Source organism: Camelus ferus, chromosome 33 (assembly GCF_009834535.1).
Source record: "Camelus ferus isolate YT-003-E chromosome 33, BCGSAC_Cfer_1.0, whole genome shotgun sequence".
Taxonomy (NCBI): domain Eukaryota; kingdom Metazoa; phylum Chordata; class Mammalia; order Artiodactyla; family Camelidae; genus Camelus; species Camelus ferus.
Genome location: NC_045728.1, coordinates 11,184,860 through 11,205,911, shown reverse-complemented (window position 1 = coordinate 11,205,911; position 21,052 = coordinate 11,184,860). Strand labels below are relative to the sequence as shown.

At 46.9% G+C, this 21,052-nt stretch overlaps 3 protein-coding genes across 6 annotated transcripts in view; 2 read left to right on the top strand and 1 right to left on the bottom strand.

Annotated features, from left to right (window-relative positions):
• Positions 1–71: 71 nt before the first annotated feature.
• On the top strand, positions 72–4,843 carry PDZD3 (PDZ domain containing 3). Of its 4 annotated transcripts, none has more exons than XM_006175291.3 (11): positions 74–362; positions 737–764; positions 913–986; positions 1,304–1,515; positions 1,767–1,956; positions 2,047–2,183; positions 2,447–2,651; positions 2,881–3,077; positions 3,170–3,397; positions 3,541–3,741; positions 3,983–4,843. In XM_006175291.3, the coding sequence occupies exons 1-11, from the start codon at positions 347–349 to the stop codon at positions 4,010–4,012; spliced, it is 1,518 nt and encodes a 505-aa protein (XP_006175353.1). In that variant the 5' UTR covers positions 74–346; the 3' UTR covers positions 4,013–4,843. The 4 variants fall into 4 exon arrangements, with proteins under 4 accessions (XP_032328492.1, XP_006175353.1, XP_014406611.1 ...); XM_032472600.1 differs by having other exon boundaries at positions 292–362; positions 734–764; XM_014551125.2 differs by having other exon boundaries at positions 291–362; positions 737–986.
• Positions 4,844–5,616: 773 nt separating this feature from the next.
• Positions 5,617–9,342, bottom strand: CCDC153 (coiled-coil domain containing 153). Its single transcript, XM_006175353.3, has 7 exons — positions 9,308–9,342; positions 8,926–9,006; positions 8,456–8,521; positions 7,935–8,054; positions 7,339–7,431; positions 6,024–6,154; positions 5,617–5,752 (listed from the first exon to the last, which is right to left on the bottom strand). The coding sequence occupies exons 2-7, from the start codon at positions 8,993–8,995 to the stop codon at positions 5,624–5,626; spliced, it is 609 nt and encodes a 202-aa protein (XP_006175415.1). The 5' UTR covers positions 8,996–9,006; positions 9,308–9,342; the 3' UTR covers positions 5,617–5,623.
• A 3,543-nt stretch (positions 9,343–12,885) lies between these two features.
• CBL (Cbl proto-oncogene) overlaps positions 12,886–21,052 on the top strand; it is a 75,272-nt gene continuing 67,105 nt past the window's right edge. The window contains exons 1-2 of the mRNA XM_032472591.1: positions 12,886–12,903; positions 13,665–13,906. Of these exons, the coding sequence (XP_032328482.1) occupies positions 13,712–13,906 (195 nt within the window). The 5' untranslated portion in view covers positions 12,886–12,903; positions 13,665–13,711. The remainder of the gene's footprint in view (positions 12,904–13,664; positions 13,907–21,052) is intronic.

The window sequence follows — 21,052 nt, the reverse complement described above, 5'->3', positions numbered from 1 at the left end:
GAGGAAGTGAGGGTTGGGGGGGCGGTGAACAAGATATTGGGGTGGGGGTGGACCATGCTGGTCCTATCGCCCTTTTCAGGCATACTTATTCCAGGCTTGGAATTTCAGAGACCAGCAATCTACCTTTCTCTGCGCAAAGTGTCCGGAGAAAGCTGAAGCCCAGGGATTGAGGCAGGAGGGAAAGGCACAATTCCTCAGAGGACAAGACTCTCCTCCCGTTAACCATTACCCAACTGCTTCCAAGCTTGCGTCTTGGAGGAGGCGGGACGTGGAGGGGTAGGTGGGAGGATCAGCTGGTTTCCATGGACCTTGTCCCTACACTGAGCACTGGGTCGCTGATTCAACCATGGAGGCAGCTGCAGGTAGGAAGCTGGGAGAAATCCTCTGGAGGGGACTTTTGGGCAGAGGACAGATTGAAAGGCATTGGGACCAGAATACATTTGGCAATGGGTCTTGCAGCTCTGGGGCAAGTATACTGGAAGTCAGGAGAGGAAAGGTGAGTGGGTACTTATATCTGCCTTCCTGGTCCACGCCCTGTACTGATACGATCAGATTTCTGCGCCAAGGACCAAGGTGGGGAGGGGAAGGAAGGGAAGGGGAAAACCCTTTTGGAGCAGAACAGAGGTGAGCCCTGAACTTAGGGGTTCCCCTAAGTCCTTTCAGTTAACGACCATGGAAGAGTAATCTCAGGGGACAGAATGTGCCTCTCCTCCCCTCACCCCTTCTTTGCCAGCAGATCCTCTGGACACCGCCTCCTTGACCCTGTAAGTGCCGTGTGCGAAGGGCTGGGCAAAGAAAGGAGGGAATTGAAGGTGGAGAAGCTCTTCAGTTGCCATTAATGCCTCAACGTGAGCCTGGGACCCATGTCCAGATACCAGCTTTCTCCTATCTGTGTCCCTTGCCTCCTTGCAGGAAGTTTGAGTTTAACCCAAAGCTGGGCATTGATAATCCTGTTCTTTCCTTGGCTGAAGACCTCGACCCCTCTGGTAACCCTCTGCCCCTGGGGCAACCATTTCCTTTCCCTGGAGCCACCAGGGCTCCACACAGTCTCCCATTTCCTTGGTAACCACTCACTCTATCTACCTCTGATGACAGTCTTGGTGGGGAGTGACTACATGGAGGTCAAAGGGGGCCGGATGTTTCCTTCTGTCCCAGCCACTCTACCTGGGCTGTGTTCGGCCCCACTGCGCAACACCTGTCCAGTGTCCTATCACGGGGGCAGGGTTTGCCAGGCACAAGGTAACTTATACTTGGGCTGTGTTTCTTCTCCTCCCCCTTTCCTGCTGCCCACCTCCCCTTCCAGATCTCTGGAGCCTAGAACGGCCTCGCTTCTGTCTGCTGAGCAAAGAGGAGGGCAGGAGTTTTGGCTTCCACCTGCAGCAGGAGCGGGGCACGGTCGGGCATGTGGTGTGCAGGGTGGAGCCAGGCACTTCTGCCCAGCGCCAGGGTCTTCGGGAAGGAGATCGTATCCTGGGGGTGAACAACCATGTTGTGGAACACGAAGACTATTTGGTGGTGAGGTTGGGCTAAGTTCTCCCGTGGTACAGGAGAACATTCCATAGCACCTCAGGGAGACAGAAGCCGGGTGGTCACCACCCTGGGTACACGGGGACAAGACCCAAGCCTCAGTTTCCCCCATCGCCTAGGATTGAGGGATGCCCGGGTCAGAATGGGTGGGTGAAGGCCTCCAGAGAGCTGTAGCTTCCAGGGAGGGGGAGTTGGTAAGAAGGGCCGGCCCCAGCCCATCCCGCTTGCCCGCTGTTCAGGTAATACGCCGCATCCGGGCCAGCAGTCCGCGGGTGTTGCTAACGGTTTTGGCCCGGCACATGCACGACGTGGCCCGAGCTCAGCGGGGGAACAACGACCACCTCTGTCCTACTCTCAGCCCGGGGGTCCGGCCCCGGCTGTGCCACATAGTGAAAGATGAGGGTGGCTTTGGCTTCAGTATCACCCAAGGTGAGCCTAGAGCTCAGGAGGGGTTGGCAGGGGGATCTCAGCCCTGTTCTGGGCAGGCAGCAGACAGAAACGTGCCATTTGGGCTTCCAGGACGTCGGGGTCCTTTCTGGTTGGTGCTGAGTACTGGAGGGGCAGCGGAGCGGGCAGGGGTGCCCCCTGGGGCCCGACTGCTAGAAGTGAATGGGGTCAGCGTGGAGAAGTTCACACATAACCAACTCAACAGGAAGGTATGGCTGCCTGTTTCCTGTTGGTCCTCACGCCCCTGGGCCCTGGGCCCTGTCTCAGGAAGCAGACTCTCCCCCATGCACCTGATCTCCTGATCTGATCTTGTATCTCCCTCACCATCCTTCGCTTTACAGTCTGTGCTGGACCATTCCCTCCCCTCCCCAGTGCCTCATTCCTGGGCCTGGGAGAGGGGCTATGTGGAGGTGCCTGCCTCTGCCCTCCCTACCCAGGTGGCTGATGCTGATGCCCTGCTGGGTCCCCACAGCTTTTTCAGAGTGGCAAGGAGGTGACCCTGCTGGTGGCAGGGCCAGAGGTGGAGGAACAGTGTCGCCAGCTGGGAATGCCCCTGGCTGCACCCCTGGCAGAGGGCTGGGCACTGCCCAACAGACCCCGCTGTCTGCATCTAGAGAAAGGGCCCAAGGGCTTCGGGTTCGTGCTCCGGGAGGAGAAGGGTCTTGATGGTCGCCTCGGTGAGTGGGAGCCCTGGGAATGGGGAGGGAAGGTGGGTGTTGGGGTGGGCACACAAGGGCACATATACAGCTCACCGTGCACACAAGTGGTGTTCCTGGCTGAACCCCAACCCAGGGCCTCCTCCTCCTCCTGGGTACCCCCTGGGTCAGGCGCCCAGTGTACACACAGTGGCCTGGGCCGGCACTGAGGGTCAGTGGGGGAGGAGCAGTGAGGATGTCTGCGTCCCAGGTCAGTTCCTGTGGGAGGTGGACCCAGGACTGCCAGCAGAGAAGGCCGGGATGCAGGCTGGGGACCGGCTGGTGGCTGTGGCTGGGGAGAGCGTTGAGGGGCTGGGCCACGAGGAGACAGTGTCCAAGATCCGGGCGCAAGGCTCCTGTGTCTCGCTTGTTGTGGTGGACCCCAAGGCTGACCGCTTCTTCAGCATGGTGCGAGCCGAGGGGCAGGGGCTAGGTCGGGGGTAGGGGCAGGCTCAGGTGGAGGGAGAAGCAGCAGATCTGTCCTATCTGCCTCCTCCCAGGTTCGCTTGTCCCCACTCCTCTTCTTGGAGAGCACAGAGGCTCCTGACTCTCCCCAGGTCACCCTCTCAGCCTCTCTGACTGAGACCGAGGACCCACCAGTTGAAGATACAATGGTAGCCCCTGTCCCTTGCTGCTTCCGCCAGTGCTTCCTGTACCCTGGGCCTGGCGGTGGCTATGGCTTCCGACTGAGCTGCGTGGCCAGTGTGCCTCATCTCTTCATCTCTCAGGTGACTGATGCCCCAGGGACCTTGAATTCTTTCAATCATTTGCCTCCTAATGACCCTTCCTGTCCTTCCCTCCCAGAGCCCTAGAGCACCCAGCAAACTTTTCTGTGGTGTTCCAAGTTCTATAACCCCCTCTACTCTGCCAGGTGACCCTAGGAGGCTCGGCTGCCCAGGCAGGGCTGCAGTTGGGAGATGTGATTCTGGAGATGAATGGGTACCCTGTGGGTGGAGAGAATGACCTGGAAACGCTTCAGCAGCTGGCTGAGGCCAAGCCACCCCTACACCTGAAGCTAGCAGCCAGGCCTCACCAGAGCTTGGAAGCCTGGATTCCACCAAGGTCAGGAGAGGTGAGGAAGAAGGCAGAGGGACTGTGAACAGCCAGAGAAGGACAGAGGAGGGTCAGAGGGGAGGGCAGAGCAGTAAGCTGTGGAGTGAAGCAGTGTGGGGTATGTAGGTTGGGCCATGGAAGGCGGGAACAGAAGGACCCAGGGATGAAGCCCCATTCCTGGGCATTCCAGGGCAGGGGGCAGCAGGAAAAAGGAATTCTTCTGGTCCCTGAATGACATTTTCCCTTCTTTCTTTGCTTAGGACTGGGCCCTAGACTCAGATGTGCTATAGCACCCCCGTGCCTGGCACAGATTTGCCCAAGCTTTCCTGACTTCACTCTCTGGCCTGAGGTGGTAGGAGCTGAGATGCTGTCTATAAACCAGAAGTGGCAGCTCTAGGACTCTGGAATCTTCCAGTCACAGGAAGCCCAGGGTCTACCTCCCTTCCTATGAGGGCCCACCCTCCCAGAAGAGGGTGTGGTTAGAGGTTGCAGGTGGGCCCAATAGGGAGTCTCCTCTCTGATTCCAGAGGGAGTCATCTGGGAGCCTTGGGAACTGTTCTTCAAGGAGGAAGCTCTGTCTGAGATGAGAGCTGTGATTTTATGATTTATAACAGGAAATATGTATTTGGTCTTCATACCCTTTCTTGGCACAGAGGTCCTAAAATCCTTGGAATTTCCTAAGTAATAAAAGTGATAAAGGTATCTTCTGTTACTGTTAATAAGCCCCTTTCAACCACACCTAGCTTTGTTAATGAGGTGAATTTGGAAAGCACTTAAAGATGGGGCACTGGATGCAGGGGAACCAATCTTGTGCTTAGAAGGTTAGAACTTTCAGTTCCATCCCTACCCCTACCCTCACCCTCCTGGGAGGGGAGAGGGGATGGAGGGTGAATGAATCATCAATAATCAATGGATTAATCTACACAATGAGGCCTCCATAGAAACCCAAAGGGACAGATTTGGAGAGCTTTCCGGGTTGCTGAATGCGTGGAGGTGCTGGGGGGTGGCTCACCTGGGGAGGGCATGGAGCCTCCATGCTCATACCCTGCCCTGTGTATCTCTTCCATCTGGCTGTTCCTGAGTTGTGTTCTTTACAATAAACTGGTAATCCAGTAAGTAAACTGTTTCCCTGAGTTCAATCACTCTAGCAAATGATTGAACCTGAAGAGGGGATTGTGGGAACCTCTGACTGATAGCCAGTTAGTCAGGAGCACAGGTGACAGACAACGTGGACTTGAGATTGGCTGTGGGATCTGTGGGATCTGATGATATCTCCAGGTAGATAGTATCAGAATTGAGTTAAATTGTAACATGAAAGTTAAATTGTGTCTACAGAGCATTACTTGGTGTGGGACACCTCTTCACCCCAGCAACCCCACATTTAACCAGAAATGAAGAAGAACTGAGAGAGTTGTAATAAAATAGAGAAACACTGAATTTTCCCTTTTCAGGTGGGCTGTGGGGCTGGCTAGGATTGTAGCCATCTGCAACTTGCCCTAGGCATGACTCCAGGACTGTTGGGTGTTTTGCAAGAATTTGGAGAGCACTGTACCTTCTTTCTGGGGGAACCTTAGGATGGTGGGGCTAGTGCCTGGTCACTGTTGGCCTAGTATAGAAATGGCCTTTCCCTGCAAATCTGGCTTCCTTTGCTGGTGCTAGTGGGGGAAGGGGGAAGAAAAGCTCCCCAGGCTCAGAGGGTGGGACCCAGTTTCTCTAGGAGAGAAGTTGAGGCCTTGTCAAAATCAGTCTTCAGGGTAATGGGTCAGCCCAGAACCAAGAAGTTCCCATGAGAGGCACTCATCTCTGCCTAAAAACCACATCCCACAGTTCTACTGAGCTCTACATCAAGACAGCTTTATTGCTGGGGCCTGAGAGGGTCCCAGAGACTTGGGCTCATGGTCTCAAAGATCCAGGGGGTTGAGTCCAAACTGGCGGAGCTGCTCCTTGTACCTGGCGTGGAGTTTCAGCAGAGCCCCGTCCCACTGAGGCTTGACTGCTCTCAGTTTGTCCAAGAGCCCGTCCAGGCTTCCCTACAGACATCAAGCTTCAGATCCCAGGAGGGGAGAGGGCTGGATGAGGGGTGCCCCAGGTTGGTCTGTAAGCTTTCCTAGCCAGAGTTTTCTTAAAGCTCTTATTTTTAGTGGGCAGGCACGGTTGTATACCCATAAGATACAGCAGAGTTCCCGGTGGAGAAGCTGTTTCTCCTTCCCTGTGGTCTGTTATTGTCACACTAGCTGGGATTTGTGGGGATGGGAGAGTGCTGGGTGCTGGGATGGCTGGCTTTCAGAAGGTGGTGCTTACATGTAAGATTTCCTCATACTTGGCCTCCATGTCTGCCACGTGGGCCCGAAGCTGAGCCAGAGTTCGGTCCCGCTCTCCAAGGGCCTGCTTGGCCTCTCTCTCTGCAGCCTCAGCCTCCCTCTGGCACTTGTCTGGGGTGAGGGACAGAAGGATGAAAGAGGACAGGATGGTGACACTCTATCCTTAAACGGAGTCTCCAAGGTACCCACCAAAACAGAACTTTAGCGGGCTCATTCCAGACTCACTCAGGGTCATCAACTTTCCCATAGTTCCTATAAAGAGCTGAAATACACCATTAAAGTATAGTAGAGAGAGTGGGCTTGGGACAAGAGATCTGGGTCCTAAATCTGGTTGTCACTTACTACTTGTGTAACATCTGGCATCTCTCTCTCTGAGCTTCAGTTTCTTCATCTTTATAGAGAGAATGACACATACTTCATAGGCTTGCCGAGAGTTAAAATTGATAATATATGGGAAAGTACCTAGTATGTATGCTGATTGCATTTAAATTTGAGATAAGGCAAAGATGAGGAAAGGAACGCCCGGTCTGCATTGCAGATAAGCAACTCTTGGTAGCTATAGCTAAACTAAAGCTATTTTAGGATAAGAAAACTTTGAGGTCAGAACTGTGCAGAATCTGTGTGCCATGCTAAAAATGTTCAACTCTATCCTGTTACTAAGGGAGGAGGGTATAGCTCAGTGGTAGAGTACATGCCTAGCATGCAGAAGGTCCTGGGTTCAATCCCCAGTATCTCCACCAGGAGAAACAAATAGATAGATAAACCGAATTACCTCTCTCCACCAAAAAAAGAAAATTATCCTGTTACTAAAAGGGAAGAGAGCAAAAGCTTCCTACTTTAAAACAAATATTTTTGCTTATTTAAAAGGCTTATTTATTAGCAAACAAGTTATTTAGGATCTACCATGCACTAGGCCTGAAGATATGGAAATAAACAAGTCAAACGGTTTCATTTTCACTTGGTTTCATTGTAAAAATCAGCCAAACTAAGAGGGAATATGTTTTGCTCATGAGAGGCAAGGTGGTGGTGGGGATTAAGAAAGAACTGGATTTGGAGAGACCATTGAGGGGGGAATGGAGTGAGAGATTGACACTTTCTTTACTTATAACTTAAGATTTTTTTTTTTCCATCCTGAACCCTCTGTTGCAATCTGAAGTGGTAAGGGAGAGACAGTGGGGAAAGCAATATGAGAGATTGCAGTCTTCTAGAGAAGGACTGTCCTAAGCCCACCCCTTCAGGCTGGACCTCGCCAGTGATTCTCCGAGAGGAAGGGCTTTGAGGGTGAGGAAGCCTACCTAACTTCTCCCGAAGGCCCTTCACTTCCTCCTCCAGCTGCCTGCTGCGGGTCTCCATCTCCTCCTGCAGGGCCTGGCGCTGACGGCTCATCTCTGTGGCAGGAATAGTGGGTGGCCAGGAACCCAGGCCCAAATAGAGCAGCGGAGAAAGGATGAAAAATTTTATGGGTGGGGAGGGCTCCACTTGGTCGAGTGAGACAGGAGCATAAAGGCCTTTTGGTTCTTCTTGTGGTGATTCTGAGAAGCTGGGGAAAGAGCTAGGAAACAAGGCCCCCTTCCCCGGTGCCAGGTGCCAGCTCAGGATCGGGACTCTAGCCCTTCTCCCCACACACTCCCTCAGGATGAAGGAGATAAAGGCTATGAATGCATTTTGTAATCCACACAACATCAGGTGCATGGCATCGTGGAAGGTCCCCGCCCAGGATCCTGGAGACCTTCCTTTGGTTCCTTCAGGATTCCTGTGCAAGCTGGGAAGGCTGAGACTAGGCAGGGCAGGGGGAAGTCCTCCTTGTCTCCCTTCCTAGCATCCTCTGGCCCTCTTGGTTGTCCTCTTTCAGGCCCCTGTCTCCTGCCCACCTGCCTGACGAGCCGCATACCTGTATATATGGCCTTCCCTTCCCTCCGGGCCCCCTCCAGTTCAGCCTCCAGTTCTTGCAGCCTCTGCTTCAGCTGGTCTTCAGAAGCCTTGGCTCGGCGGGCCTCATTCCTTTGCAGAGCTGTGGACAGTCCCAGAGTGGCCCTCAGGACTGGCTGGGGACCCCACTGAATCAGCCCTCATGGCCTTAATGGATCCTGTCCACCTCTGGAAACCTGGCGGCCGGCTTCCAGCCTCTCATGTTATTCTGGGTTTTTGTTTTCCCCTTAGAATCCTACAGGTTTTTTGTTACTAAGAAGCAAAAACTCCCTTTGTGTTCTGGCTATAAAAAAATAGCTGCCTCTACCAGCCCTCACTGCATACCCTTTCCTCACAACCCCAACTCATGACACTCTTTATCCACTAGGGGATGATGAGAGGTTAGCTCAGCCCCCCACCATAGCTCCAGCCCTCCAAGCCCCAGGGATGCAGAAATGCCCATTGTCTCATCTCTATTTCCCCTAGAACTTCCAGCTTTCTTACCCAAGTGGTCTCGGAGCAACTCATTTTCCAGCTGTGCCAGCCTGTGCATGGATTCAGTCTCCACATCTGCCCTGGCAAGATGGCAAAGCCTCAGCTTATCATGATTGCCGCCTCCTTACTCCCCTCACATCCTCATTCCACATGCTGGACTTTCTTTTTTGCAGATCTGAGGACCACTAAATGTAGGGTCTTTGATGGCAGAGTCTAGTGAACTCACTGCCCAGTACTCAAAATGTATTCGATGAATATATAAGGAAGGCACAGAGCCAGAGGGGCTCAGAGAGTGTGTGGGTGCAGACTTCCCCACTTTCCAGCTCCAGGGAACATGGACGCAAGGATATGAAGGGAGAGGGTCAAAACAGTTCCATTTGCCATGCAGAGGACTGAATTCCCTCTGGAGAACCTCTGCTTGGTCTCTGAGCCAGAACATAGAGAGCAGGGGGCACTCACCTCCCCCCAGCCTGACTCACCAGCACCTGCATTCCTTTTCTTCTTCTGTGCCCCAGCTTTTGTTCCGTTTGCTTTGGTCTTAGGTGGCATCTCCTTGCTCTCTTGGGGGAAGGAGGGAACTCATATTCAGGTCTGGACATGGAGATGCTTTCCTGACCCCTAGATTGAACCATGAGCCCCAGGAGAGTTAGTGTTCTAGTCTCCAAGTCTGTCTCTTATATTTTCCAGAAGCTTCTGTTCTTGGTCTCCTTGGAAACTTAGGCAAGGCTGGGGCCAGTGGGAAGGCTGGAGCTGTTTCTCTCTACCAGTCAGGCCCTAAGTACATAAATCATTCTTCTCAATCCTCTTTTGGAAAAAATAAATCTCAATACCTGGTCCCTACCCTCTTCCCATCATCCTTACCCTGTTTCTTCCTTTCTGTGAGACCTTCTCTTGCCTCTGTTGTGACTCCCTGTGGTGTGACCCACTCATGAGGAGGGGCAGAGAAGAGGTCCAACCAGCTAGGAGCCTGAGGAGGAGACTAGGGTCTGGGAGCCAATCCAGAGTGGCAAATTTCTGTTGAGGGCAGGATTGAGAACTGGGAGGTTGGGTTTCTGCAGGCCGCGTGTTGTCCAGGCAACTGGGAACATGGACTTCATAGGAAGGTAGAATGTGCTATATATAAAGCTTAAAACACCAAGGTCCCAGATGGCCAATTCTCTCCTTGTCCCCAAATCCTAAGTGTAGTTTGAGGAGAAAGGGCTTTGGTGCTGATTAGCTATGATTCACTTCCATGTAGCACTGCCTACAATTTGGAGACTTACAAATTACAGACCTACATATCTGAAATAATGCTGTTGTGCAGAGGGAAAGGACTGACTTCAGACATTTTGGGCAATTTACATTCCAAAGTCTCATCAGCAAAATGACATTATTAGGCTTAACACTGAAGATCCCATACAAGAAGGTGTATGAGGGAAAGAAATGCAGGAGAAGGTGGTCAAGAGAGTTTCCCATTTTGGAGAAATAAGGGTGACACAAGGCAGAGGCAAACCCTGGACCCCAGGGTCTTGACATAGAGAGATGCAAATGGAGAAGAAAGGGCACTGGTTGGAGAAAATTTCTGAGCTCTAGTCCCCCTACTCTGGCTATGGAAGCTTGGGCAAGCCATTTAACCTTGCTCAGCCTCAGTTTCCCGGTCTTTAAATCTTTGATTTTGTAAATCTTGAAAGGCCTGCATTTTCACCGAGTATGTACAGGGCTGTCTTCTCTCATGGTGGCTTAGTGTATTGTCTCTCCTCCCCTGTTCACATACGTGGTTGACTTTCAGACAGGGGGCTGAGGGAAAACCTTGCTTGGCTCCCTGTACTATTGGGTGGCTGGGGCTCCCTCTAGTGGCCTTGCTTGACCTTCTCTGGAGCCTCCTAAATTATTTATCGAGCAATGCTGGGGGTGCCTCCCACATAGGGATACTTCCTAGCATCTTGCTGGAGTAGTTAGGAAAATAAATTTGGGGAAGGGAGAATTATGGGTGGCTTGCTCTTGTCAGGAAGCATCGCCCTCACCCCCCCCCCCCCATCCAGCCCTGTGCTTTTGGGAGTCTTGTCCACCTGGATCTCTGGACACCATCCTGGCTAGAATGAAAACAGAAGACATGTCAGGGCTTTCCCCTTGTGCTTTAAAGGGACTGAAGATTCTTTCTTTAGCTATTTCTCTTTATCTCTGTCCCTCTCAACATTTTTGGTCAATTGCCTGTTGTCTGGAACAGTTCTGAAGAAATAGCCATGAGATCTGGGGGAAAAAACCCTTCCTCTGAGGAGCAGGCAGATTCAGATAGAGGCTGATTCTGACGTTTATTTGTCATCTTTGTGGCTGCAGGGTACTTCTCTGACCTCAGGGACATTTTACAGAGTAAAGAGAAGAAACAGCTTTGTCTTTCCAGGTACTTACAGTTCCCGGACTTCAGTGTCAGATAACCTGTGCACATCTCCCAAATCTAGAGGAGATTTTTCTTATCTTGAAGCATGTTTTTCATTGATCCCTCCCACTCCCAACCCTCTGTCCCTGCCTAGGAATGCAATAGAGGTTCCTGTCCTGGTCCTTCTCATCTAGAAGCCTGTTTGGGGAATTTTCTATGGAACGATCAGTGTCTCTGTTATGCTGATGCCTAGAGTGACATATTGAGGACAGAGATTACAGAGTACAAACAACATATCAGAAGAGCTTTACTTTTCAAATATGTTCAGTCAACCGACTTTCAGGTGCAGAACGAGGATGTGGTTTGTGTTGAAGGTGAAATGGAATAAGAAAAGTGCCACGTGTCACATGATGTGATACGAATCAAGCCAGCTCTAGAATAACTCAGGAATGAGAATGACATTCTGATCAACAATTCAATCTTTAGTACATTTTGAAAACAAGCCACGTGAAAATTGTAAAAAAAAAAAAAAAGTCAATCTTTTCTTCTCTTTTCTTTAACCTCAGTTCAGAAGTTTTTCACTTCACTAGAAAAGGTCATTTCAGCAGAATTCTGTCCTCCTTCTAGTAGGATCCCATCCAGGAGTTTTTTTAAAGAGATACAGAGGAAAGAAGGGTCACTCTCTCTATTCAAATGTGAGAGATATGTCATTGTATGTTAAAAGAAATATGGCTTACTGCAGCAGAAACAAAGTGCAAATTATGCAATTCCATTCTATACAAACCATACTGAACATAATACAAATTGGAAGCCTTAACCGAAGCCAGAGCTATGCAGATGACCTACAAGCTCATACATAGCTCCAAGGGTTAATTTCTAACCTGTACCCCACTAAATCTAAGATTTGACTATGAAGGAGGAACAAACCCTTGTATATCTACACTATGCTAGGTTACTGTGGAAAACCAAAGTTGATAAGACAGTATAGCACAAATTAATGTGTTGCAGGTGAGAAACAAATGGTTATAGAAATTTAGAGGAGGGAAGGATTCTTTCTGGCTGGAGTGTCTGGTAAGGAGGATAATATTTGCGTTGAGTCTGAAGAATGATTGAACTTTAGTAGCGCTCTTTCTGCAGAGGGAATGGTCTGAGTAATGGTGATGAAAAAAGAATTGTTATACTTTGTGACCTGGCGAATCACCCAGCATAGGATATACATATTGGAATAGTATAAGCTACAAGGTAGTTTAGAGTTAGATCATGACTGTTAACTTAATTCAGGAGGCAATGGGGAGTATTTAGAGTTGTTGGGGTTTTTTTTTGGGTGATGTCAGAACTATACTTTAGGGAGACTGGTCTGGTGGCAGTATGAATTGGAGGTGGCAGGGAAAACAGTGAGGAGAAGGCTTCAATAGACCAAGGGAGAGAAAAGGAGAGTCTGCAACTAAGGGTGGGGAGGCACTAGAGATGGAAAGTTTTGCCAGTTATCTAAGAGCTTTGCCTATATTTTCTCTTTAGACATTCTAATTATTTCTAGATAGGAATTGATTAATGGAAATTCTTAGGAAATGATAATGTTGACTCCACAATCAATCTTGGATACAGCCCACCAAAGTGCAAAACAAGGATGTCTGGCTGAAAAGTCCTCAAGTTCAGAAATATTTTTTCTCCTCTTACAGAATCCTTTGATAAGCTTAATTCTCTAGGCAGTCAACAGCTTCGTGTAAGAGCCAGGAGGGGTATCTAAGGAGGAACTGAGTACTTATTGACATAGCAAGGCCTGCATGCTCCTAGAGCTGAGGCTCAGAATTAGCAAATTAGGGCAGGGCACTTCCTTCTTTGGGAGGGAAGTTCTTTTTTTTTTTTTCAAAGTTCTTCCAACGGAACTTTTAGATGAGAAAAGTGGAAGTAACTGGGAACTGCATTTCTGTTCCGCAGGCGGAGCAAGTACACCTCTGGCCAGGCCTTGAAGCTCACAGTTTCGGTGGTCACAGCCTGATGCTGGCGGTGCCGACCTGCGGTTCTATGCTTTGAGCAGGGGAGTCCTAAGTACATATTCCATTCCCAGAAAAGGAACTAGTGTTCAGAAGTAAAAAAATGGGTAAGTGTTTTGTTTTCAGAAGGTCAAAGACCTGGAAGAAGAGCCCGCGGCCTGAGTGTTTCAAGACTTTCTGGGGTCTAATCAGGATGCAACAACCTGCAGCTTTCACATTCCTGTCCTTGTTCCCGACTTAACGAGGAGTTTAAAACACTAGGGAGTGGGGGGAAATTTTCCCTTTTTCTCCCACAGTGTGAAGAGGCAAATAACTTTAAGCTCAGTTTCCCCGTTTGTCAGATGTGGGGGAAAGACTTGAGTTTGAAATTCTTTCTATGGCTACCCATCTTAATTTAAATATTTCAATAACCCCCTCCCCATGGAGCGACAACCCACAACCCACGAGAAACATGAAGAGCTCGGCTTCTGCCTAGTGCGCAGACTCCATGCTAGACCCCGCCCCCACCCTTTCCTCGCTCCTCCAGCAGAGGGCGCAGGCGCAAAGGTTACGCTTGGGCCCGCCCCCCCGGGGCTGGGGGAGGCGGCGCGGAAATTTGGCCGCGGCTTTCCGGGAGCTGTGGCTCGGGAGTGGGTGGCGCAGGGGAGGTCGCTAGCCAGTTCGGACGCCGTCGCCCGCTTCCCCGAGCTCCGCGCGCTCCCTGCCGCCCCCGGGCTCGCGCTCCCTGAAGGGGCGCGCCCGCGCGGACCGCGCTCCCGGCGCCGCCCACTCCCCTCCCAGCGGCCGCCCCTCCCTCCGCCCGCACGGCCGGCGGCGGTGGCCGGGAGAGGCCCCTCCTTCACGCCCTCCTTCTTTCCCTCACTCGCAGCCGAGCGGAGCCGGCGGACGCTGCTGGGCCCCTAACCCTCCCGGGCCATGGCCGGCAATGTGAAAAAGAGCTCCGGGGCCGGGGGAGGCGGCGGCTCCGGCGGCTCGGGCTCGGGCGGCCTGATCGGGCTCATGAAGGACGCCTTCCAGCCGCACCACCACCACCACCACCACCTCAGCCCCCACCCGCCGGGGACCGTGGACAAGAAGATGGTGGAGAAGTGCTGGAAGCTCATGGACAAGGTGAAAGGCCTGCCGAGGACCCGCGGGAGCAAGGGTGGGCGTGGGCGGAGGGGCCGAGGGAGGGGGAAGGAAGGGACAGAGGAAGCTGGGGGAGGGGACGGGTCGTGCGAGGCTGGGGAGGCAAGGAGCTGGGGTGACGGGGCCGGGCGGTGGGGGACGTGCGGGTGGGGAGGAGACCGGGAGGATGGGGGTCGGCGGTGGGGGAAGGGCTGCGGTTGGGAGTAGGGGAACGTTGAGGTCGTGTGTTTGGGGTTGCGAGACAAAGATGGGGTGGGGGTTGGGGTGAAGGTTAACTGGGGAGCCACTGGGGCGGAAGTATAACGGGGGGTGCAGAGTTTAGGGCACTGTGCAGGGTGTAGGGTTGTGGGTCGCGGAATTGGCCCCGGGAGATAGGAGGGAGGCGGGTGAGAAAGAGCGCTTGATTTACCGGCAAGGACTGTTAGCTGCATCCAGCTATTACGTTTACAGTCTCTGAGACCTGGGGTCAGGACCACTCCGCCGGCAAACTGCGCTCTGGATGAGCGTATAGTTTTTTTTTTTTCTCGTTAAGATGTAACACCAAGATAAAAGAAATAGGGGGGTGTTTAAATGAGCAGAGGAAGGAACTTTCCTCCACATCTAGAGCTGGCTTAAGTTTTTATCCTCCAAAAACATTGGACGTGATCCATTGCCGGTGCTTAGATATGCACTGATTAAACCACAAGTTCTGGTTATGACCATTATCTTCGGAGAGATGTATTGACTGAGCGGGTTAAGCAGCAGATTCTGACTCCTTCCAGAACTTCCTCCTTACACCCACTGCTTTTAGGTGGGTTCTACTTTTTTTTGGTAGCGGAACCTGACTTCTTATTGCAGGACCTGACTTTAAGCTTGTTGGATGAGCTGCTTTGATTACCTTTTTAAAGCGATTGTGAAAAATAGCCCCACTTTAAGTTTGGTATGTGGGAGAATTTTACTTCCTTATAGTTGTGTGTCTGTATAATAAAGTGATTAGTCCCAAGTACTTTAAAGTGTTCAAACAGCCTAACTATTTGTTCTAGAGAATTCAATATTTCCTTGATATTTTTCACATTTATTAATAACGTATTTTTGCAAAATTCATACTGCAGATGAAAAGTGATTAGAAGGATCGGACATATATATTTTAAGAGAATTGTGTTATTTCCAACAGAATAAAGTTGTTTTTCTTTGGTTCCTCTGTGGGCCTAGGTTCCTCTTCTGTAAAGTTTTCATGGATTGCTTTGGCCTAGAAACAGCTAATAAAAGTGATTATGAAGCACTTGGCAAACATAAATATGCTATATAAATGCTTAATAAGTCCTGTGTGTGAATTAGCACTCCTGTTATGGATACCATTGGTTTCAGAAGCTTCTTTTTCTGGCTTATTTTTCTCATGTTAAATAATTGGCATTGTAATTAATGAACAGGTATTTGTATGTCGATTGCATTGGTATTGTAATGCTAATTTCATTATTAGAAATTGTACTAAAACCATTAAAGAAACTTAGGCACGTAAAGGAAATTCTAAATGCATTGACATCTTTTAAAAAAAATATATCGAGTATATTCAGAATCTGAAGCTTGTAGGTTTGCATTTTAGGGATTTAGAGGGGAGGTATATAGCTCAGTGGTAGAGTGTGTGAGCATCGTCAAGGTCCTGGATTCAAGCCCCAGTACCTCTGTTAAAAAATAAGTAAATAAATAAACCTAATTACCTCCCCCCCCAAAAAAACCAAACAACAACAAAAAAAGAAAGTACTTTAAAAAAAAAAAAGAATCCCCTCTCCAAAAAAAAAGTTAATTACTTAAAAATGTTCTCCTGGAATGGAAAAAATTTGCATTTCTAATTACTTTCTCATTTAAGACAGGTGTGGGAACATTCAGTGTATCAGAATTGTATTGATTGGAGACTTTCTTAAAAATAATAAACTTTTGACACCACATTGTAAACTGACTATACTTAAATAAAAATATATTAAAAAATAAACTTTTTATCAGACTTTGAGTCTCTGTAAGGTAGTCCAAATAAGATCCCCCCTTAAGTCTCACTCCTTCATCTCTTTAAAGTATGTGTATTGAATTACGATTTCTTTCACAGAATGTTTAATTATTTGGAGAGAATAAAGACGACTCAGAGTTTTGAGTCTAATGCTTTTCAGGTTTTGATAGTTTCAAGGAAAGTAGGCTTCTAGTTCTTCCATTCTAGCATAGGGTGTTTTATTCCTGTTTTGCTTGTCTTGAAAGATGATTTTTAGTACCCTGTGCTCCATATCGCAGATTACTAGCTGTGCTGAAATGAAAACTTGGTTCTTCTTTCTGATATATTAGTCCAGTAGGTTTGTACTGCTTTGCAGATTTTTTGAATGCTTCTGTAGTTTTGTTACATTGCACCATCTCTTTTACTCTTAATTGTTTTTTTTTAACTCTTGATATTTAGAGCATAGATGTTCTCCTTTTCACTTTATTTTTACTATTAAAAGTCTTAAATGTGTCAGTAATCCTTCTTGACTTCATGCGATATCAGTGGTGAAGAAATTACTGTCAAGTCCACAAAATGTCCCACACTTTTATTGAATTTAGTTCCAGGTTACCATCCCATACCTGTTTTAACCTTGTCGTTGAAGTTAGGTGACTATTATTCCAGCCACTTATTAATCAATTGATTATCACTGGAAACTATGTCTCCTCTCTCCTAGTATTGGCTGCTATGTGGATGGAGAAGTCGGCATAAGTCACGGAATTCTGGTCACTCTAGGCCCAATTTACTATTCCATTGTGGAACTGAAACTTAGTGTTGGAAAAGGACTTGTGCTAGACTGCTTGTTATTAAGCAGAAGATGTGGTCAGCCACTAGGGTGTTTTTTTTTTTTTTTCCCATCCTGGTATATTGTAATTAATATTTGTGAAGATACTTGTATGTAAAGAAAGTAGCTAGTAAGTAAAGAGACAGCTGGGCAGGGGAGTGGAGAGAACAATCATAAAAATTGCCTTAAATATAAGTATAGAATTATCAGGGTATTTAGTGAGAGACTCAAAATTCCGTTACGAAGTAGAGTGGGAGCTGGCAAACTTTTTCAGTCACGGGACAGATAGTAAATACTTTGGACATTGCCGGCCACATACTCAGTCCCAGTTTCTTTGTTGTTTTTACAACTCTTTAAAAATGTAAAAGCCATTCTTACCTGCAGGTGAACAAAAAAAAGGCTACAGGCTGTAATTTGGCCACCTCTGAAGTAAAGCCTCATGCTGGCGGTATTTTAGATCCATGCTATGTTTTTATTTTAAATTAGCTTACGTTATTAAAACATTAAGGTGTTGATTTATTTAACGGGGTATAATTTATTAGAAAAATGCTTCATTTTAAAGCATGGGTTTAAAACAGCATTTTCAAAAGATAATCCTTCTGCTAACTGCCTTCTCCTTCTTGCCCTACCCCTTGTATCTTCTCTGTTTATCTTTACCTCTCAAGATTGTAAGCTCCATGAGGACAGCAACTGTAATCTGTTTCTCTTCTGCAGTGTCCAGGCACAAGGCCTTACACAATAGTGTGTTGTAAATATTTGTTAAATTAAATTGCTCTGTGTGCTCCAAAGGATACTAAAAGGAGGTGTTATAGGGGTGGGAATCATTTTAAATTACATTAAACATTTCTTTCTTTCGGTAGTTCTTTGGCAGTACCATCCCTGTTTTATAGATGAAGACTCTTAGGTTCAGGGAGGTTATGTAACTTAGTAGTGGAGCCTGACTTGGAATCCAGGATTACCCACGTCCGAAGGCTTAGTTCTTTCTTCCATACAGTACCTTCTCAGGTATACAAGACAATCTCTGTAGCAAGTAATTTTTCAGAAAGTGACCTGTGTAGGTACACAACAGCAGTTTTCACACACATATGCATACACACACACACTCCCACCACCATTCACACATTCAAGCAAAGTAGATGTTCTCTTGAATGATGTTAACATGGTGTTTAACTAGAACCATTAAAAGAAATATCTGCTTTTAAGCAAGGATTTGTGTCTCTTCAAATTATTTGTATTGGTTACTCTGTATGGTTTTTGTAGAGGCGTGTACACATTATTTTCCCATTTTTCTTAACTTTTTTTTTTTTACCACTTTTTATTTCATTTTTAGTTCTGTCCCTTTACTAGAGCTTTTCAGGATCAGGCTTTGTTTTAACTTTAGTTCCTGTGCCTAACACATAGTTCTTGCGGAACGAAGTGCAAACTTTAACAAAATAAAGTGGGATCAAAACAGATTCCCTCATTTTCTGTGCAGTAGTTAAGGGGATTAGGTTGGGAATCTTTTTTTTGAGTGTTGAGTTAAAGTAACATTTACTAAAAGTAGGTTTTTGTTTTTTGGGTTCTAAAGGTAATAGTCATTGTAAAACATGATTGTGTTGTTTTCTTGCCTATTAAGAATTCCCTCAAAGGATATAAAATTCTCCATTATTCCTTAAGAAACATGAGCCCAACTGCACATTTCATACAGTTCATGATAGAAATTTTGAAGGCTATATAGAATAAAAGTAGGGTTAGGCTGAGGAAGATCATCCACTCTGTTCATTCTGTGGCTATAGTAAGACCTATTTTTGATACATCGTTGGTCAGCTGTATACATACAAGGAGCTAGAAAAATCACGGGCAGATAGGTCCCTAAGTCTTCTCTTTCAGCAGAATTCATATTATATTCAAACATGCAATAACATTTATCCTATGAAAATCATTCCCCTAATCTAATCTAGAGCATTAGAAGAAAAATGGACTAAGTATTGAAAACTGAGCCTAAATTTCAATCACGTTTTCCAATGAAGTTAATTCTGATCTACATTAGTTTTGTTAGAAGAAGGGGATTATAACAAGCAAGTCATTGTGAAATGTTTTCATGATTAGCACATTTTGTGCTGGAAGGAAATAGGTGGGAGTAGTCAACCAGGAGCCCTGGAAGCCAGCCTTAGCTCTGTCCCTACAGTGTTCCTTCCTGCAGTGGCTTCCAAAAGGAGGAAGGGAAAGGGGTGCAATGATGGCATTGGTGGTACACACCCTCAGGGGATTCAAGCTCCTGCTGACCAATGCCACTACCATAGACGCTCTTGTGTGTGGTTCCCCTAGAAGAATGAGCAGTGACCCTGGGTCTCCCCTCTGCAACTGGTGGAATGGGTGGTGAGTCTTGCTTAGCAGACTCCACTGCCTTTGGCGCCTTCTTACAAACACCACTGACCTTCCCTCTGGCTCTGGGATCATGAACCGTGAGGAAATCTTCAAATCTTAAAATAAGACCAATTCATTGCTACTTCAGTGAGGAGGATGGGGTCCTAATTCCTGCCTCCTTTCAATAGTGGTACATATCACCAATAGCGCTCTTTGTGAAAAACAATTTATGAATTGTAAGATATATAGAGCAAAATGTAGACGTTCCTTTCTACTCTCATACCCCCAAATGACCACCCTCTCCAGAGGTGACCACTGTCTGCTATTTAAAGTCCTTGGGGGAAGGTATAGCTCAGTGGTAGAGTGCCTGCTTAGCAAGCACAAGGTCCTGGGTTTAATCCCTAGTACCTCCATTAAAATAAATAAATGAACTTAATTACCTCTCTCCAAAAAAACAAAATGAAGTCCTTCCCTCCAGTCCCTTTTCCTAAGTGGCCCTGAGAAGTTTAGATGGATAGCATTGCCCTTGAGAGATTTATCGACTTGAGCAAGTTGTTACCATTTTAGCATTTACTCGCTAAGACTGATAACTAAGTTCTGATAATTCCTTATGCTGTAGAGAAGTTTACAATTTCACATCTGCTGAAAATAGCAGAAAATATCAAAATAATGTGTTTTACAAGAATGAAGCAGATTCAGAGAGATTAGGTAACCCAAGCCACCCAGCTAATACTTTTGTTTATGTGGATCCTGAGCTAGTATTTGGACTGTGTTAAGTGATTCTTATAAACCAGTGTTTCTCAGACTTTAACATGAATTCATATAATTTGGGGATCTTGTTAAAATGTAGAGTCTGAGTAGATCTGGGGTGGGGCCTGAGATTCTGCATTGCTGACAGGGATCACACTTGAAGTAGCAAGGCTCCGTACCACAGCTGATTTTATTTTAGATAAGCTTGATAAATTTTTTTTAAAAAAAGAAATGACAGTAGAGTATCTTATTTGTGTTTAAGATATTAATTATTATGTTCTTAAATTTTGAAAGTAATACATACTCATAAAATTATACATTTTTAAGCAAAAGTGGGATTTTTTAAACAAAAATGATTCTAGAGTTAAAAAAATTTTTGTGACATTATGGAGATCATTCATGTTAATACTACACGTAGGTCTCCCTGAAATTTTTTTAAGGACTGCGTAAGATTTTATAATATATATATATATATATATATGTTTATTTAACAAATTCATATTGATAGCCTCCCAGGTTCTTTTTTTTTTTTTAAACTTTTTTTTATTGAGTTATAGTAATTTTACTCCCAGGTTATTTCTGATTTTTAGTATTAGAAACAATGTTTCAGTGACTATCTGTTATGTAGTTTCTAAATAATCTTTAGAATAAACTCCTGGAAATGAGATGTGTTGGGTTAAAGGAATCATATATTAAAGTTTTAAAAATATATATTAGCATATTGCCCTCCAAAAAAATCTGCTTTCATCCACAATCCTTGTGTAGTTTATTGATTTAGATATGGTAGCTGATTCCTAGTTTAGGTGAAAATTATGTCGGCATCTTTCCAACATCACACTTTTACTGAACACAGACCAGGTGCTGGGGAGTTAAGGCTGACCCAGTGCTCACACTGTAACCTGGGGATATAACTGAAGGTATACAAAGGGCTCAGGGAACGCCCTGCGGGAATCATTAAGCAAACCATTACTTAATCCTTGGGGAGACCAGAAAGGGGTTTGGACCTGGGGAAGAACTTTAGACCAAGCAGGCTTGTCTGTAATCAACAGTTGTGCCTTGATTATAGTCTGACATTCAAAAGCGATGCTAAAATCATTTAATCTCTAGTTCATGGTACTGGTGTGAAGTTGCTCTGATAAGTCTGGGGATAGAGTTATATTTCCCTTTTATACATAGAATCTGTGTATAAAAACTGCATGGTTAAGCTGTCAGCACGTGTTGGTTATTTAATTTCCTACACCGTAAT

Bases quoted from the DNA above. Each gene is read 5' to 3' on its own strand.
- PDZD3 (XM_014551125.2), top strand. From the start codon at position 839: ATGCCTCAACGTGAGCCTGGGACCCATGTCCAGATACCAGCTTTCTCC. The intron at 1,957-2,046 runs GTGAGCCTAGAG...TTGGGCTTCCAG, and splicing joins TGGCTTCAGTATCACCCAAG to GACGTCGGGGTCCTTTCTGG. The intron at 2,184-2,446 runs GTATGGCTGCCT...GGGTCCCCACAG, and splicing joins ATAACCAACTCAACAGGAAG to CTTTTTCAGAGTGGCAAGGA.
- CCDC153 (XM_006175353.3), bottom strand. From the start codon at position 8,995: ATGCCACCTAAGACCAAAGCAAACGGAACAAAAGCTGGGGCACAGAAG. The intron at 8,522-8,925 runs GTGAGTCAGGCT...TTGCCAGGGCAG, and splicing joins GAAAAGGAATGCAGGTGCTG to ATGTGGAGACTGAATCCATG. The intron at 8,055-8,455 runs GTAAGAAAGCTG...GACTGTCCACAG, and splicing joins GTTGCTCCGAGACCACTTGG to CTCTGCAAAGGAATGAGGCC.